This window comes from Cydia pomonella, chromosome 23 (genome assembly GCF_033807575.1).
Source record: "Cydia pomonella isolate Wapato2018A chromosome 23, ilCydPomo1, whole genome shotgun sequence".
NCBI lineage: Eukaryota > Metazoa > Arthropoda > Insecta > Lepidoptera > Tortricidae > Cydia > Cydia pomonella.
In genome coordinates this window covers 1,344,364-1,363,798 of record NC_084725.1, presented here as the reverse complement: position 1 = coordinate 1,363,798, position 19,435 = coordinate 1,344,364, and the positions used below count along the sequence as shown (strand labels likewise).

The window sequence follows — 19,435 nt, the reverse complement described above, 5'->3', positions numbered from 1 at the left end:
TACACAACTTCCGTTTGATGACTGACTTAAACTGATTTAATGGCAAAATTTGAAAATCTAAAGAATTTTTATTACAAAAACGAACACATCTCATTCTGTAGTCAAAGAATATAATAATAATAATAAAATAGTACATTACGATACAAGTGCGAAAATAGGAAATTCGAAACGAGTGGCGATAAATTAAAACACGACCGAAGGGAGTGTTTTAAATCGACACGAGTTGCGAATTACCTATTCGCACATGTATCGTACAACGTTTTACAGTACATATGGCCCTTTAAATGTTCGACACAGTAACGTAATATGCTAATTTTCGCACTAGTGCGGTAAAGTAGCACCATATGTACTGTAATCTTTATTTCGAAGCACTTAGACTCCATACATGTTAGTTATAAATGTACTTTACAGTACATATGGTGCTACTTTACCGCACTAGTGCGAAAATTAGTATATTACGTTACTATGTCGAACATTTAAAGGGCCATATGTACTGTAAAATGTTGTACGATACATGTGCGAATAGGTAATTCACAACTCGTGTCGATTTAAAACACTCCCTTCGGTCGTGTTTTACTTTATCGCCACTCGTTTCGAATTTCCTATTTTTCGCACTTGTATCGTAATGTACTATAAAAGCCATGTTAGTTAACAATATTTACATACAATTACAAATGTACACATACTTAAATGGGGGGGGCTGAGTGCTACCTGTTTGATTTGTCCAATCCAGTGGATAAGGATTGGGCAGTCATATTTTTCTGCAGCCACATTCAGAATGTTGTTAGTACTATGTCTGACCCTACCCAGCAAGGACACGATTCTCTTTCGCATGATTGCTGCGAATCCGTCCGTCCGCATAATAGAGTAACTTTATACATTGGCGTTTGCGTCAAATATGGTATTCTGATTTTTTGCAGACTTGATGTTGGAACAATGAATAAGTACGAAGTAAGAATTCTCACTGTCTAATAACACCAATGTTTGACAGCGGTGTCATCATGCCAATGAAGCGATATCTTTTGCTCTCTCCAGATTGTGCCTCTAAAGACCAATCCTCCTTAAACTACAAAAGAGAGGTATGGGCATTGTGAATGTCATCTCGCTTTGTGTGGTAGGGCACAGCCAGTGGATGTCATTCCAGATCTAGAGCAGAGCCCAACTGAGGAAGTACCTCCACCTTACAGAAAACAGCAGCCAAATAACACTAGACCCTACTCATAGTGTTGTGTTCCCTGCCGGTGAGTAAGGTTGCCAGAGCTTAAGGAAGGTGCGGGGTGTTAGGGTCGGCACGCGCACGTAACTCCTCTGGAGTTGCAGGCGTACATAGGCTACGGAGACAGCTTACAATTAGGCGGGCCGTATACCGCCACCGACGTAGTATAAAAAAATATATTAAGGTATAACCCATATATTAAGGTAGTGTATACATATTTTGAACTTTTATCGTATCTATATTTTCGGACGTGACTGTACCATGGGTCGCTCTAGCACTAATATACTTGTTATAATTTACGAGTATTCCATTTGAATCTTAAAACAATGTACTTAAACAAAAAGTCACGTGACTAGGTCGACCGGTCAAATATATAATTCGTAAGACAAAATATACCTCATTGATTAAATTCTTAAGCCGATTCTTTGTTATCACTATTTAAATGTGTCTTCGAAAATAACTATGGTACGTAAGGGCCAGACGATAAAAGTGCAACCATCATATAAAAGCTATCAAAAACAATATGTACCATAAACCCGTAAATTTAAATAAACAACTTAAAAGATATGAAAGAAGGATTTAGTTAAAGTGGTCTCCTGATTCTATCATGATTCCAATGAATTCCCTGAGTTTCTCGAGTTGCAACATATATTACACAAAACAAAATGTAGGCATATAGAAACGCATGAATACTTAAGCTTAGCGTGTAAGAATAAAACCAATAAGAGTAGATAGTGAAATAAAACAAAATATTTAGGTGCCAAATGAAAATGAGTGCAGAGAAAAGGTTTTACCTACATTTTATATTTTATTATTTATAGTCAGAGAAAGCTAGTTACAAATGCCATCCTTTTCTGACAGACTAGGCTCGAAAAACACTGTTTGATTTCGTTGGCTAAACTCGCAAACCTCGTAAATGCATTGTTACGAGATTTGCAACTTTAGGTATTGTTGGCTAAGGTAGCAAATCCCTAATGTGCTTGCAATGGAGTAACTGATGTGCCGAAGGAAACTTTCCAAAATAGCGAAATTTTCCACATTGGAAAGTTCCGGAAGTTTCTTATTATTTTGTATGGGAATGAAAGTTTCCAAAACATAAAATGGAAATTTCTTATATTTCTGTGAAATTTTCAAGAAATTTCCGAGAACTTTTCCTATTTTTTGGAAACTTTCCGCAACTTTCACATCTGTAAATGGAGTTACGAGGTTTAACCGACGATTTGCTGAACTGTATGGTCGTATAATGTGAAGAAAACACAAATGGCCAGCAAGCCCTGCCCCGGTGCGAATGGACACAAACTAAGACCCCTATATGTACGCAGGATAAAGCTACGTTTGAAGTGTGTAAGTATACCACTCATGACTCCGAGAGACTCGGCTACTGGCACTTGCTGACCTGCAAAACATTGGTAGTGCCGTAGATAGTAGGATACTTTTCATGTGCCATACCGCGTGCGCCCGTGAGGGACAGCATACGCAATGCGACAAAATTAAAAACACGCTTTAACATTCCTGACGACATCCCAAAGAACAACCTACGTAATTTGGTCGGGTTATTTGATACCCACCGTACTACACTTTACTACTACACTTTGATATACACCGTAATGTATGTACCATAGGTACTAAATTTACGGTGGAAAAAAAGTGAGACTGTGACAAGGACAAACAATAATAACGCTTTCCCTGCTACCCCTACAGAACGATACATAAGACTATCCCGTTCTGTCAAACTCTGTTTAATTTAACACATTCACTGCCGGGAACCCACCTGGTGGGCGCTCGTGAACTTTTTAGATGCCGGACAACCCGCTGGGCGGGTTGTTTTGTACGCAGCTATAGACCACCGGTTTCTAGGGTACTGCGCCGTTTTTTGTCTGGCAGTGAATGTGTTAATTACGATTTAAATTTCATTGGAGGTTATTTGTCCTAGTATGAGGTCATCGAACCCCAATAGGTTATCGTGAAACACTTATAACTTAGACAATTTTCTCTAATTATTTAATTAGGAGATAAATGATATTCGGTTTAATTTACTACACTACATACAAATGAATATTTTATGTTCTGTTTATTAATCTAACTCCAACGAAGCTGCAACTAAAAACTGGAAACAGCATCTGGCAACACATGCAATAAATCAAACTTTATCAAACCTGGCAGATCGGCCATGACAGCGGAGGTGCTCATGACCGCATTGGCGTCGGCGCTGGCGCGGGACGCCTTCATGGATCCACCTGTCGAGGGCTTCAGGCCTAGGATCCATACCTGTGGGAGTAGAACGTATACTAATAAATGTATATAATTCTTCGCCTCGGTTAAAATGTAATTTTTAATAGTCTCTCAAAAACATCGTTAAGAAATCTGGTTTTCACATCAGAATGCTGTTTTGTTGTGCAATTAGTGCGGTCAGTTCTTTTAAGTGGTCTAAAAATAACACTTCAGCCACTTAAAGTGTAACGTTTTTGATTTGAAGAGCTGTAATTATACTTCCAAAGAATCGCATGCGGTTTGCTAGCTGCGTAGAGCAAGGCCTTCATATCGGTCACGTGGCGGGAGGTCACCACTACTGGATATTACCAGGTGCTGCAGGGTGGTGAGGACCGGCAGCAAGGCCTGCTGAATAACGTGGCACCAGTCACGTGGTGGGAGGTCACCATTTCTAGCGGACATTACCAGGTGCTTCAGGGTGGTGAGAATCGGCAGCCAGGCCTGCTGGATGCTGTCGCCGTCGCGTAGAGCAGGGCCTTCAGGGCCTTCATGGCGGTCACGTGGCGAGAGATCACCACTACTGTGGAAACATTACCAATTGTTGCAGGTGGTGAGGACCGGCAGCGAGGCCTGCTCCTGCCTGCTGTCGCCGTCGCGTAGAGCAGGGCCTTCATGGCAGTCACGTGGCGGGAGGTCACTACTACTGCGGGGATATTACCAGGTGCTGCAGGGTGGTGAGGACCGGTAGCCAGGCCTGCTGAATGCTGTCGCCATCGCGCTGTGCCGCGTAGAGCAGGGCCTTCATGGCGGTCACGTGGCGGGAGGTCACCATCACGAATGACTGCTGCTGGCCTGGGGAACAAAATTAATAAAACAATTATATATTGCTGTACAAATTTACATTCTGCTGTCAATATAATATTTTTTTTATGACATAAAAGGCAAACGAGCAGACGAATAGCCTGATGGTAAGCAATAGGGAGTATTACTGCAATGTTCTGCCGCCAGAGTGCAGCACCTTTCGTAAACCATAGAGTAACTCATACATACTGTGCCTTAAAATGTTTTTTGACAAGTTTTTACAGATAATAAAATATGACATTGATGCATCAAGGCGGTTTGCGGTGTTTTACAAAGGGCCTACCGGGAAACCCGAAATTTTGTTATCTGCCTTTATCGCTCGAATATGCAAGAGTGATAGAGAGGTTAGATACCGAAATTTCGATTTTCTTGTGTGATTTATTGGAGGGTCTGAAATTGTAATGGATTATGGTAGTGGCGCAGACGCAGAGTTTCAGAGTACGCCACCTGGCAGTATGTACCTGACTGGGGAGCATGTTGCGGCAGCGGCGTGCCGACCCACACGACCTGGTGGCGGTGGTCGGTGTCGGGCGCGGGCGCGGCGTCGCGCCGCCACGGGCAGGGCAGCGCGCCCAGCGCCGGCACGCAGTACTGCGCGGGCAGCGCGGCGCGGCACAGCGCGGAGATGCACGCGTCGCGCCCCACTGTGTGCCCCACCCGGCAGTATGTACCTGACTGGGGAGCATGTTGCGGCAGCGGCGTGCCGACCCACACGACCTGGTGGCGGTGGTCGGTGTCGGGCGCGGGCGCGGCGTCGCGCCGCCACGGGCAGGGCAGCGCGCCCAGCGCCGGCACGCAGTACTGCGCGGGCAGCGCGGCGCGGCACAGCGCGGAGATGCACGCGTCGCGCCCCACTGTGTGCCCCACCCGGCAGTATGTACCTGACTGGGGAGCATGTTGCGGCAGCGGCGTGCCGACCCACACGACCTGGTGGCGGTGGTCGGTGTCGGGCGCGGGCGCGGCGTCGCGCCGCCACGGGCAGGGCAGCGCGCCCAGCGCCGGCACGCAGTACTGCGCGGGCAGCGCGGCGCGGCACAGCGCGGAGATGCACGCGTCGCGCCCCACTGTGTGCCCCACCCGGCAGTATGTACCTGACTGGGGAGCATGTTGCGGCAGCGGCGTGCCGACCCACACGACCTGGTGGCGGTGGTCGGTGTCGGGCGCGGGCGCGGCGTCGCGCCGCCACGGGCAGGGCAGCGCGCCCAGCGCCGGCACGCAGTACTGCGCGGGCAGCGCGGCGCGGCACAGCGCGGAGATGCACGCGTCGCGCCCCACTGTGTGCCCCACCCGGCAGTATGTACCTGACTGGGGAGCATGTTGCGGCAGCGGCGTGCCGACCCACACGACCTGGTGGCGGTGGTCGGTGTCGGGCGCGGGCGCGGCGTCGCGCCGCCACGGGCAGGGCAGCGCGCCCAGCGCCGGCACGCAGTACTGCGCGGGCAGCGCGGCGCGGCACAGCGCGGAGATGCACGCGTCGCGCCCCACTGTGTGCCCCACCCGGCAGTATGTACCTGACTGGGGAGCATGTTGCGGCAGCGGCGTGCCGACCCACACGACCTGGTGGCGGTGGTCGGTGTCGGGCGCGGGCGCGGCGTCGCGCCGCCACGGGCAGGGCAGCGCGCCCAGCGCCGGCACGCAGTACTGCGCGGGCAGCGCGGCGCGGCACAGCGCGGAGATGCACGCGTCGCGCCCCACTGTGTGCCCCACCCGGCAGTATGTACCTGACTGGGGAGCATGTTGCGGCAGCGGCGTGCCGACCCACACGACCTGGTGGCGGTGGTCGGTGTCGGGCGCGGGCGCGGCGTCGCGCCGCCACGGGCAGGGCAGCGCGCCCAGCGCCGGCACGCAGTACTGCGCGGGCAGCGCGGCGCGGCACAGCGCGGAGATGCACGCGTCGCGCCCCCACTGTGTGCCCCACCCGGCAGTATGTACCTGACTGGGGAGCATGTTGCGGCAGCGGCGTGCCGACCCACACGACCTGGTGGCGGTGGTCGGTGTCGGGCGCGGGCGCGGCGTCGCGCCGCCACGGGCAGGGCAGCGCGCCCAGCGCCGGCACGCAGTACTGCGCGGGCAGCGCGGCGCGGCACAGCGCGGAGATGCACGCGTCGCGCCCCACTGTGTGCCCCACCCGGCAGTATGTACCTGACTGGGGAGCATGTTGCGGCAGCGGCGTGCCGACCCACACGACCTGGTGGCGGTGGTCGGTGTCGGGCGCGGGCGCGGCGTCGCGCCGCCACGGGCAGGGCAGCGCGCCCAGCGCCGGCACGCAGTACTGCGCGGGCAGCGCGGCGCGGCACAGCGCGGAGATGCACGCGTCGCGCCCCACTGTGTGCCCCACCCGGCAGTATGTACCTGACTGGGGAGCATGTTGCGGCAGCGGCGTGCCGACCCACACGATCTGGTGGCGGTGGTCGGTGTCGGGCGCGGGCGCGGCGTCGCGCCGCCACGGGCAGGGCAGCGCGCCCAGCGCCGGCACGCAGTACTGCGCGGGCAGCGCGGCGCGGCACAGCGCGGAGATGCACGCGTCGCGCCCCACTGTGTGCCCCACCCGGCAGTATGTACCTGACTGGGGAGCATGTTGCGGCAGCGGCGTGCCGACCCACACGACCTGGTGGCGGTGGTCGGTGTCGGGCGCGGGCGCGGCGTCGCGCCGCCACGGGCAGGGCAGCGCGCCCAGCGCCGGCACGCAGTACTGCGCGGGCAGCGCGGCGCGGCACAGCGCGGAGATGCACGCGTCGCGCCCCACTGTGTGCCCCACCCGGCAGTATGTACCTGACTGGGGAGCATGTTGCGGCAGCGGCGTGCCGACCCACACGACCTGGTGGCGGTGGTCGGTGTCGGGCGCGGGCGCGGCGTCGCGCCGCCACGGGCAGGGCAGCGCGCCCAGCGCCGGCACGCAGTACTGCGCGGGCAGCGCGGCGCGGCACAGCGCGGAGATGCACGCGTCGCGCCCCACTGTGTGCCCCACCCGGCAGTATGTACCTGACTGGGGAGCATGTTGCGGCAGCGGCGTGCCGACCCACACGACCTGGTGGCGGTGGTCGGTGTCGGGCGCGGGCGCGGCGTCGCGCCGCCACGGGCAGGGCAGCGCGCCCAGCGCCGGCACGCAGTACTGCGCGGGCAGCGCGGCGCGGCACAGCGCGGAGATGCACGCGTCGCGCCCCACTGTGTGCCCCACCCGGCAGTATGTACCTGACTGGGGAGCATGTTGCGGCAGCGGCGTGCCGACCCACACGACCTGGTGGCGGTGGTCGGTGTCGGGCGCGGGCGCGGCGTCGCGCCGCCACGGGCAGGGCAGCGCGCCCAGCGCCGGCACGCAGTACTGCGCGGGCAGCGCGGCGCGGCACAGCGCGGAGATGCACGCGTCGCGCCCCACTGTGTGCCCCACCCGGCAGTATGTACCTGACTGGGGAGCATGTTGCGGCAGCGGCGTGCCGACCCACACGACCTGGTGGCGGTGGTCGGTGTCGGGCGCGGGCGCGGCGTCGCGCCGCCACGGGCAGGGCAGCGCGCCCAGCGCCGGCACGCAGTACTGCGCGGGCAGCGCGGCGCGGCACAGCGCGGAGATGCACGCGTCGCGCCCCACTGTGTGCCCCACCCGGCAGTATGTACCTGACTGGGGAGCATGTTGCGGCAGCGGCGTGCCGACCCACACGACCTGGTGGCGGTGGTCGGTGTCGGGCGCGGGCGCGGCGTCGCGCCGCCACGGGCAGGGCAGCGCGCCCAGCGCCGGCACGCAGTACTGCGCGGGCAGCGCGGCGCGGCACAGCGCGGAGATGCACGCGTCGCGCCCCACTGTGTGCCCCACCTGGGAGAAACGATTACATTACTAAATCGGCCGAGAGCATGACGTGACATGACCATGCTCAGTGTACGATTTTTTAGTTACCATTCAGGCCAAAAGAGGGCTATTATTAAGTATCATGTACATTACAAGCATAAAGGTCTAAGGCAAAATTAACGGCTGGACGGCTGGATAGTTTTCATTGAAAGTATTTATTAAGCTTATCTTAGAATAAGGCTTACCTTTCCGCTGACCCTAGCCAGAGTCTGTATGGCACGCAGAATGTTCTCTAGTTCGCCGATGCTCGCCTCGGCCAGCACGGACAGGCCCCAAACTAGGCCGCACCACGATGATTTTAGTAGCTGGAATATAGTTATATTTATTACAACTAAATAAATATAAATAAATAAATATTATAGGGACATTCTTACACAAATTGAATAAATATCAAGAAAGCTTGTGTTGTGGGCACAACGATATATATAATATAAAAATACTTAAATACATAGAAAACATCCATAAGTCAGGAACAAATATCTGAACACCTGGTTTTTAATACACTATTTATATGTATAACAGTCATCTTCCTCGCGTTGTCTCGGTTTTTACCAAGGTTCACAGGAGCCTGGGGTCCGTTGGGCAACTAATCCCAAGAATTGGCGTACCCATTGGTTTTAGTAGCTTTTACGAAAGCGACTGCCATCTGTCCTTCCAGCCCAGAGGGTAAACTAGGCCTTATTGGGATTAGTCCGGTTTCCTCACGATGTTTTCCTTCACCGTAAAGGGACTGGTAAATATTAAATGATACTTTGCACATAAGTTCCGAAAAACACATTGGTACGAGCCGGGGTTTAAATCCGCGACCTCCGGATTGAAAGTCTCACGCTCTTACCACTAGGCCACCAGCGCTTCTTATTCTTTATATGTACAAAATAACTATTAAAAACATGTTTGATAGCGATAGCCCGATAGTTATTATGCATTGAATAAAGTTTTCCACTCTTAATTCTTTAGTCAACTTTCTAAAGCATACCTCATCAATATAAAGAGGATAATTTAATATTGTTAAAAACTAACTAAATTTAGAGAAAACTTGAATCGTAAAAGTTAAATTAAAATCGATTTCTATCATTGTTTGATTTCCTCAATCCTCAAATCCTTACCAGTTTTTCAAGTCAAAATTCTATTGGTCGTGTCACGTTTTTTTGGCGTATGGCGATAGACGGGTCAAAATTATTTACGTTGTCTTGTTTTTTGTCTTCACAAAATGTGACGGAGTGTAGCTTTTTGTATGGGATGAAATTTATTATTTAATATTTCTAATGTAAATTCTAATTTACAGCTACATACAATAGCCCTCGACTTTTTTACTTATTTGATGGAAGAAACAAATAGCGTGACAGAGTGGTCAGAAGACAACGAAAATAATTTTGACCTAGACACCGACGACATATTAGACAAGACATTTGAAGGTTAACGCGCGCGATCGTTTTACGCGATAAACGCAGCAATAAGCGCATTGTCATTTTTTCTACATTCCGTTGCGTCTATTACATAAAACAACCGCGTGTTTTATAGTAGAATTGTTGTTTTTGAAGATCTGTCCGACGAAGTGGGTATTGACCTTGCCTATGCAGCCGATGGTCCTGGGTTCGAATCCCGATAAGGGCATTCATTTGTGTGATGAGCATATTTATTTGTTCCTGAGTCATGGACATTTTTTATGTATTTAAGTATTTGTATATTATATTTATGGTTGTCTGAGTACCCACAACACAAGCCCTCTTGAGCTTACCGAGGGACTTAGTCAATTTGTGTAAGAATGTCACTATAATATTTATTTATTATTCGAAACCTTGTTATCACACAATTAAGATTATATTTCATAAAGATTTCCTTAAAAGGGTCAAAAACTCTTTCCGTTGTCTTGTTTTTTGCTCCCAAAAAACGTGACGGAGTGTAGCTTGTGTGAGATGAAATCTTGTGTCATGGTAAATGTAATCTACAGCTAAAAAGACATGCAATAGCACTTGTCTTTTTAGGGTTCCGTAGCCAAATGGCATAAAACGGAACCCTTATAGTTTCGCCATGTCCGTCTGTCTGTCTGTCTGTCTGTCTGTCTGTCTGTCTGTCCGAGGCTTTGCTCCGTGGTCGTTAGTGCTAGAAAGCTGAAATTTGGCATGGATATATAAATCAATAAAGCCGACAAAGTCGTACAATAAAATCTAAAAATTTAATTTTTTTTAGGGTACATCCCCTACACGTAAAGTGGGGGTGAATTTTTTTTTCGCTTTAACGCTAGAGTGTGGGGTATCGTTGGAAAGGTCTTTCAAAACTAATAGGGGTTTTCAAAAAACATTTTTTGATAAAGTGAATATATTCGGAAATAATCGCTCCGAAAGAAAAAAAAATGTGTCCCCCCCCCCTCTAACTTTTGAACCATAGGTCCAAAAAATATGAAAAAAAATCGTGGAAGTAGAGCTTAAGAAAGACATTAAATGAAAACTATAGCGGACATGATCAGTTAAGCTGTTTTTGAGTTATCGCAAAAAGTTTTCCCTTCATAGTAAAAAGACTTACTTTAATTAGGTACTGATTATGCAAAGCCTATTTGTTTAACTCGGGTGAAAGGTACCGTTTCATCCCTTGGTTAACAATTTACTATACTTTAAGCTCCAGTTTAGCTTATTGTGACGGAAGAGTAACTACGGAACCCTACACTGAGCGTGGCCCGATATGCTCTTGGCCGGTTTTTTTTTATATATTTTTGATATAAAAAAAAAAAAAAACAAAAAACAAAAACAGAAATACAATCGTGACAGAGTGACCCAAAACAAGACAATGAAAATATTTTTTTTTAATGGAGGATAGGCAGGCGTTTGACCACGATCACACCTGATGGTAAGTGATGATGCGGTCTACGGTGGAGCACGCTTACCTATGAGATACATATTTACTCTTGCCTTGAAGAGATTCAGATTGTACTCATGCGGAAACACAGACTCGGGCAGGGCATTCCACTCCTTGGCAGTTCGCATAAGGAATGTTGAAGCAAAACGTGTAATACCTACCCTGAAGCGATGCCGAAGGGCCGATTGTCTGGTAGTCCGATGGTGAATAAGGTTGTGCAATTCCTCGGCACACTCTCCGAAATGTATCCTATAAAAGATCGTTAGTCTGGTAACCTTGCGACGATGCTCCAGACTTTGAAGTCGATTTCGACCCAAAAACAAACCTGCAACTTCAGCTGCCGTTCCTTCTCTTCCACGTCTTCTATAATGGGCTCCACGACGTTGGAGTTCTGGTCCGAGTTCTCGTTGTGGACGTTGTTCGTCACTTCTTTGGTTTCGGCGTTTGTTTCTGAAATCACCATCGCGTGAGAAACTGCTGCAAAAATCAACCTTATTTTCTACACTACTGATTTCAATTTCAATTTTTTCTTGTTTGATGGGCTTTAGAAGGCTTATAGTAAGGGTCAAGAAACTCTACGTTCCTTACGACGCTTGTATTTGTTGTTTTTATTAATCAACACTCAATAAACAAAACTATGATGTACAAAAGAACAACGCATTGATTTCGGGTTTTTTCTTTTATTATTTACCTTTCTCGTGGTTTCCATTTTTATTTGAGTTAATTTCCTTCTCTTCGCTTTCGTTCGGCAAATCAGCGTACAGTTCTTGCAACCTAAATGAAAGTGTAAAATCAAGTCGATATTTTAAATGCACCGATTTATTATACAAACAAAAGTTTTATGATTATTAAGACAAGGTAGAAAATCAAACGACAAAATTTACACGGCGCGAGAACTTGCATGAAAAATCGCATGGAAGTTCTTGTTCGTGTCAATGGGGCTTAAAAACTATCCGTATATCCGAGATAGACATGTGTCGTTCAGGAGTGAGTGATTTAAATGACCTATATCTTTTGATTGAACTCACTCACTCTTTCGCACTTATGATGAGCCGGCCGAGCCGAACTTGTGAGACGATGCGAATATGCGAAAAGATTTCGGAGCGGTTCAGAGGGAACCGGGAAAACGTGGCAGGATCGTATCGCGTGGCACTTATGGCTATGTGTATTACAACCTACTCTTTTACGCACTCTACAGATCCACTGAGCGAAATGAGTGATATACCTATATCTCCGCGAGCGAAAGTTTTGCGCACCCCTAATTGGAAACTAGAGGTAACCTTTGTACAGTCGACATCAAAAAGATAGCTGCAGCCAAAATGACCAAATATATCCAAACATTATTCCTATTTAACAAAGGTGCTATTGGCTGTGTGAAATTGGTACTGAAATAACACGTCGTGATATCCGATAGTTGGTTTTAATTAACAGTATCGAATACACATCAAATAAATCAATTTCATGTCGATTTAAATGGATTATAAAAATATTTTTTTGGCAAAAAATTCATTTTTGGTACAAGCTTTTATCGCTGACTGTACTTTTCATTCCACGGTCAAATTATACTCATCGAGACAATTCTAAAAACCCCAAACACAATTAGGTTGCGTTGTTCTATCACAGAGTTCCTGTGGCTACCTCCTGTCCCCATCATCAGATCAGCTCGATGTACCATAATATTGCATTGTCACTCGACTTACATACCTATATATGCAAATTTTCAGTTTCATCGGAAGCCGGGAAGGGGGTCAAAATTAACTTGCAAGATTTGACCCATACATACATAGGTACATTGCAAGTTAAATAAAAGCTTGTACCAATTATAAAGAAACGTGGCGATCCCAGAGACGACGTCACGTCACGACTGCTCGGCTCGATGACCTCAATCATAATGCCACCGGGCCGGTTTCTGTCTACCCTCCTTCGCCGTCAACTGTCACTGTCATGTTGACAGCTCCGCAACGCCATCTCTGATTTCACACGGGCAACCATGATCGATTTGTAACTTAAGAAACGTAAGGTTACATGATCATCATCATGGCTTACGTATTGTTATCATTCCGATAGATGGCATCACTCCAACCACTTTTACTGTCACTATTTGATGCTGACCGTACTTTTAGTGCATTAAAACTTGAACTTTACCTATGATGAATTGATATCGTCTACTGTTAACACTCTTAACAGTTCATACTATTACGAGTATTTTCTCTTTCACTCACCTGAAGTACTCGTCCCCTTCGACAGTGATGGCAATAGACCGGATAATTTCCATGAGGCACGCGTACGCGACCGAAATGCCGTAGCCATCCTGTATTGTTGGTGCTTCGTTGCGGTCCAGCATTTCCAAGCTATATAGATAAAATTAGAGTAAGTGGGTTTCAGTATGGTAAAATAACCATTACCAAACTCTCATTTTGTATCTCGGATACTAAAATGACACTTCAATTGGCTACTTGACAGTTTTTTTGTAAATAATGTCAAGTGTCAACCGATCTTGATTTTCCTGAGGATTAAATGTCTATATAGGACTCATGGCATTTAAGCAACACACAGGTCAGAAGTGAGAGTTAAAGTCTGATGCTCGCACTCGACGATTGAAACCCTGTGGTCTGAATCGGCAACATAAACATGTACCTACATTGACACTTCACGCCAAAGCAAGTCCTGCCATCTACCGTTCTCGTACGTCATCTTATGCATAGGAGGTTCTGCCAGCTTGTGGGCTGAATTGGAAGCATAAAAGTCACATTTAAACCTCGCGCCAAAAATCTGACGTCTCCTGTGCTGCCCCCTACAGTTTATGCACGCTCCCTATTAAAACAAAGTTTAGTAGAGTACTAATAACTGTAATAGAACTAAAAAAATGTGTTTTTAACCATAGAGACTATACATCTCTATTGTATTGTAGTAATCATTTATTTTAAGATTATTATAATGTAATGTTTACCCAGGTATTGGCTGTTGTATTTATAAATGTTATGTATTTTTCATGTCACTATATGATGTTACTATAAATGTTGTATTGACTTGTAAAAGAGCCATTGAGGCCGACTTGCAGAATACATTTTTGAATTTTGAAAAAGCAATGTTTAACCGAAGCGGGGCACTATATTAGATGATATCTTAGATAAATTTGATGCAATTTTTATAAGCAGAAATTTAATGAAGATAAGCATATTTAAAGCTTATACAGTGTGTCCCCAGCCATTGGACAAAGCCGTAATGCATTAGGGTATTTAAAATCAGTGTACAAAGTATTATAACAACCGGTGTAGCGGTTTCGAAAAAATTAACAAATTACCATTTTTTACTTTGGAGCAGCCTCTATGTGTTAGTAGCTCCTAAGGTAATATCCTAAAAGAATAGTATGGTATTCTTCGACCTATTTGATTATCTTTTTTATTTATGACACTAATAAGCTTCTGACTTTTGAAAAATGTCATCATTATCAAATATTTCGAACAAATTGACAAAAACACTGCCAAAGATTAACATAGTGTGTTTCTTTTTGTTGTCGATTATTGCAAATAACTTTTGTTCGAATTTTTTTTTTTGTCTTTTGTTCTAATTAAAAAAAATATTAACGTCAGGGCATTCCTGAGAAGTAACCCTACGTGGGGTTTGTCCAATGGCTGAGGTCACCCTGTATATCTACTACTGGTTTGCAAAGGGGGGGGGGCTTATACATACTTGTATGTATTATAGGCAGTATTTTGAACACGTATACTTACTACACAGACTTGGCGGTGCCGGGCTCGAACGTGACGCATAGCGGGAGCCATACTCCTTTCCAGTAGAAGCCCGACTGCTGGGGTATGCCTTGTGCACCTGGGACAGGCGTACATGTACTAATCACATTTTCATCAAACTTGCTCAAGGTCTTATTTCATGCAAGTGAAATAAGGAAGGACAAAGGCCTATATTGTTCCTGCGGGAGTTATGGATTGTGAAAAAAAAGACTCCCTAGGGAGTTATCTTTTTTTAATTATGGCACTTATTCATACAAACCATTTTACTTTTAAAATACTGACGTTTGTAATTTAATATTTTTGTTCATGTTTAAAATCATTTTCATCACACTTGCTCGAAAAAGATCTTATTTCATGCGGGTGTGCTGAAGGACAAAGGCCTATTTTGTTCCCGCGGGAGTTATGGATTGAGAAAAAAAAACTATAACTCCCTAGAGAGTTATAGCTTTTTTCTTTAATTATGTCACTTATTCATACAACAGATAATAGAGATACAGACATATTAAATATGTTAGAACGGGTCACTCACGTATTTTACGTCGAAAACGCTCGACATGTTTCACTCTGTTCCGAGGAGTGTCGTCAGGTGCTTGCGATGACGGACCGGCGCAGTCAACCCATTATTTGACAATAATCGACTTTTGACTTGACTCGAGAAAAAACTTTGCTATGTAAACACTACCATGTGCCTTCAGGTTAGGAAAATTTAATGCATGAAGGCGAAACATCAAACATTAAAAATCCAATCACATATAACTTTTTCCTAAACTACTCTACTAGGCCATGAAATGTCACAAGTGCTTCAAAAATGAATATCTTACGCATTGTAATATTTCTTGTAAGCTTTAGTTTTGTTTATAATGATACAAATGATGATAGTGATATTACAGAAGATAAGCGTGTTTTAGGTAAATATTAGACGTCATCCAGAAATGAAACTATTGGCCATCTACTATAATATTTATTGACTCTTCTTTTATTTCTTATCTTTCTCTATTTCTCCAGTACAATTGTCGCAATTCCTTACACAACGTATGAAAAGGAGATGTGACAATTAGACACCGCCTATAGTTCGAGTTAATTAGCATTAGAAAGAAGGTAAGCGATTGTCGTGTTATTAAAAAAAACATTTTTGAAAAATAATTCACATGTTTACTAATGTCCTCATGAATGTTTACCTCTTTTCTAATGCTAAAATACACGAACTTATAGCAAGCACGGTCGCACGGAGCGTAATTAATATTGTTTCTTTTGTGCGGCGCGAGCCAAAACATCGTTTCAGATAATTCATATGCATCAATTCATATGGACAGAGCGGGCACCCACCTGTGTGTGCCCGCTCTGTCCCGCCTCAGATAGCGCTAGCGGACGCCCTAAAACCGCAGATTAGATGTACGAGTATAATCTCTACCCCACTGCAAGTCGCCAGTAGTTTATAACTAGTGTCCGACCGAAGTTTCAGTTTCGGCAAGTTTCGGCATAAAAAAATACTCAAAGGTTCGTTTTCAGTCCAAAAAAATGCAGCAGAAATCCGGCTCCCTTCGAACACTATTCATGACCACGAAATACGAGTATATATCCATTTCAGCGCTGATGAAGGAGAGGAAACGGTACCAACGTGTGCGTTGCTCGCGTCGCTACACGCCAGGGTCTTGTATGGACCCAGTGCGGCCCGTGTGGACTTTTGTGGTGCCGCTGCAGTCTTGCACGTATGTGTTGACCCTTAGTAGGATTGTCGTAAGGCTCTATTTGGTTTAAGTTGTGAGCAGGTTCGTATCTAACTCTCACAGAGCGTGAGTGAGACGGCTGTGCGTGCCCGGATCGCAGTACGGGGGTGAGGTGACACAGGTATGAACGAAAAATTCAACGGTCAAATGATTTTGACACATATGTCATGAGTGATATAAAAAGAGAATTGATATGTTATCGAGATTCAGCCAAACATCTTTGGCTGAATCTGATAATCAAAGATTTATTAAAATAATGAATGGAATCAGGCGTTACAGTGCTAACCCGTTATACTAACATGCGTATTTTTATATGCAATTAATGTTTCCACCCTCCCACCGAAAAAAATAAATACGCAAATAAATATAACAATCCAAAGTTTTCACGACCGGTTTGGCCTAGTGGGCAGTGACCCTGCCTACAAAGCTGATGGTCCCGGGTTCAAATCCTGGTAAGGACATTGTTGTTAATCGAACATTTTGATGGAGGTATACTGTTCACTTCAACATACTTTGTTGAAGTATCATAAAATTAAAAATAACAGTTTAATATTATTGTTCTTTTTGTACGTCAGCACTCGCAGCAAAAGCAACTTTGGTCCCATGTTTGAGAAAAGCACTATGTATACCTCAGTGCAAACAGGCATATTCTAACTCAGACCTTTTGCCATTCCTGGGCCGGGCATCTAGGACCCTATATACGCGCCTTTATGTATTTTGTACTACATTTTCGTCTACTGAGAGACCTAACAATTTTCATGAATTATTTACGTTTTCTAGTTAAAAGAGTATTATTTTAGATGACTCGTACAAAAAGTATTGTATACAATAGTAATATAACCCAGCTTTTCAAACTCGTACCTTACTTAAGCAACTGAGCAAGCTTCGTTGCTTAACCACGGTGCTCGACTGAAATGCTCTCTACTATATGACGATTATATAAAATACTATTATTTATATTACAGGGAGCGCCTCGGCTGCCCATCGGGCCTCTTCGCAAACCGCTTCAACTCATTCGAGGAATGTACAAGCATGTGCCGCGAACTCGTGTACCTCTATATGTACTTGCAGTCTTTGGACAACGAGACGTTTGGGGTGCCGGATGAAGGTGATATATACTTTACACAAAAAAAAACAAGATCTAAAAAAATTCTTAATCGGGCGATTCCGTACTGGCACTAGCAGGGTCGCCATGTGATGTGGGACGTTCATGGAAACTACTTGGTTCTAGTATAGACGTATTATTTTAAATAACGCTTACATTGCCTTATATACAAATTTTATAATCATAATGTATGCATGTTTGGGTAAGGTACAATCCACAGATCAAAAGTACCTCAGCAGAACGGTAGGCCACATAACAGAACATAATTTTTGGAGCGCCATGTGGCCCATCTGTATTCTGAAGTATTTCTGTGTTAAATCGCATTTTGAATCATGTCATCTGCAGTAAAACCATTAACACTATGAGAATAGTGACTTGGATTTGTTTAAGTTTTCTTCACATTAAGAGGTATCTCTTATAATTGGGAATTTATGTGTTTATAACCTCAAATCAGTTTTAACGTGAATACTTGATCTTGAAAATTTACTTATTTAACAGGACTCGAGACCTCGACCCGACGTGCCAGCGACATCATGTATGCCGAATTAGAGCAGGATAAAGAAGACGACCAGGACGCACAAGACGAGGTTGTTGACGATGTCGAGGCAGACAAGTAAGTTGGATATTGTTTGTATGTTTTAAGTGTCCGAACGACCAGTTCCAGATTCAGCCTAAAGGCAGTATGCCTAGGAGGCAAACGAGCAGACGAACTGCGTGTTGGTAAGAAATTCAACATTTCCTTACTTGAAGTTGGAGTTCGCTCTGCTCGAGATGTTCTCCTTCGGCGATTGATATTCAATGTTAAGTGATATTTCGGGCATTAGTATACTCAGACACACCCACTTTTCCAGTAGAAAGGCGGTAAATTTTAAAAAATGTAGGCGTGAAGGGGCCTTTTTTGACGAAGTGGGTGAGCCAGAGTATACTCGCAGTAGTAGTAGGAGGAGCCCACTACGGCCTATACTCTCCAGTAAGCTAAGATGGTCGGTGTTTTATTATCTGTCACCATGCCTGTCACGTTCTAACAAGTATGTAAGTGCGAAAGTGACGCATGCATGACAAGTGATAAAAAGGCGACCATGATAATGCCGCAGTTCAACAGGAAAAAATATACCAGGTATATTGACAAGAGTTATTTATTGTAGAGTGGTAAAGTCAAACAACTCTAATCTAAACTTTGGCAACCACGGTTATCCCATAATGCAAATTTGAGGCACGATTTTGTCTTTGAATTTACGCATCTTACACGAGAAATGGATCTTTAATATTGTTCTTTTACAACCGTTTTTAACAGTTTCAGACGCAACTTCAAGTCCATCCTATCGAACCTGCCGGAATCAGACCCGGAGTATCCGGATCGGCAATACGAAGCCAGCGACGACCGCCCGCCGCCCCAATCCCACAGGGAGCTGATGGAGGATACTATGGAGGATCTTGTAGTGCCTGATATTGATCACTTTGTGTAATAAACTACCTTCTGTCCTCCGTGTAGTCAATCTGCCTCTTACTTTCTTCTTCTCTTCATACTTTCCTCATGGTTGAGGGACATGACGACTGTGGACACCCTTCACCAGTGCTAACCAAGTATACCATACTTGGTAATAACTCAAATTAGATTTCATCATTAATGAGTATTAGGAAAACGTTAGTTAATCTTGCCGTTTCAATAGTATGTTAAGTTAAAAGCGAACCGGCTGGCCGAAGCTTAAAAGGCCCTTCGAAGTCCAAAAGCCGAATTTAAACTTTCGTGAATTCTATTACCATTAACTAAAAATAATAAATATCCGCGCGTTACTAAAAATACGTGAGTAAAACCATTAAATTAGCTTAGTGTTAGCTTAATCTAAAACGTGAGTCCTGAGAAAATTT

General features: G+C 45.8%; 2 protein-coding genes across 2 annotated transcripts in view; one reads left to right on the top strand and one right to left on the bottom strand.

Annotated features, from left to right (window-relative positions):
• The window catches only part of LOC133530782 (uncharacterized), a gene marked incomplete in the record, with an annotated part of 66,532 nt that overhangs the window by 33,589 nt on the left and 13,508 nt on the right, over positions 1-19,435 (bottom strand). The window contains 9 exon segments of the mRNA XM_061868851.1: positions 3,373-3,484; positions 4,146-4,279; positions 4,750-6,193; positions 6,258-8,096; positions 8,315-8,434; positions 11,308-11,432; positions 11,674-11,756; positions 13,205-13,333; positions 14,717-14,813. Of these exon segments, the coding sequence (XP_061724835.1) occupies positions 3,373-3,484; positions 4,146-4,279; positions 4,750-6,193; positions 6,258-8,096; positions 8,315-8,434; positions 11,308-11,432; positions 11,674-11,756; positions 13,205-13,333; positions 14,717-14,813 (4,083 nt within the window).
• LOC133530499 (uncharacterized) lies at positions 15,492-19,062 on the top strand. The gene is made up of 5 exons (XM_061868419.1): positions 15,492-15,642; positions 16,323-16,443; positions 17,427-17,569; positions 18,065-18,179; positions 18,861-19,062. Exons 1-5 carry the CDS (start codon positions 15,543-15,545, stop codon positions 19,030-19,032), a joined length of 651 nt encoding a protein of 216 aa, XP_061724403.1. The 5' UTR covers positions 15,492-15,542; the 3' UTR covers positions 19,033-19,062.

Bases quoted from the DNA above. Each gene is read 5' to 3' on its own strand.
- LOC133530499 (XM_061868419.1), top strand. From the start codon at position 15,543: ATGAATATCTTACGCATTGTAATATTTCTTGTAAGCTTTAGTTTTGTT. The intron at 15,643-16,322 runs GTAAATATTAGA...TATCCATTTCAG, and splicing joins AGAAGATAAGCGTGTTTTAG to CGCTGATGAAGGAGAGGAAA. The intron at 18,180-18,860 runs GTAAGTTGGATA...CGTTTTTAACAG, and splicing joins GACGATGTCGAGGCAGACAA to TTTCAGACGCAACTTCAAGT.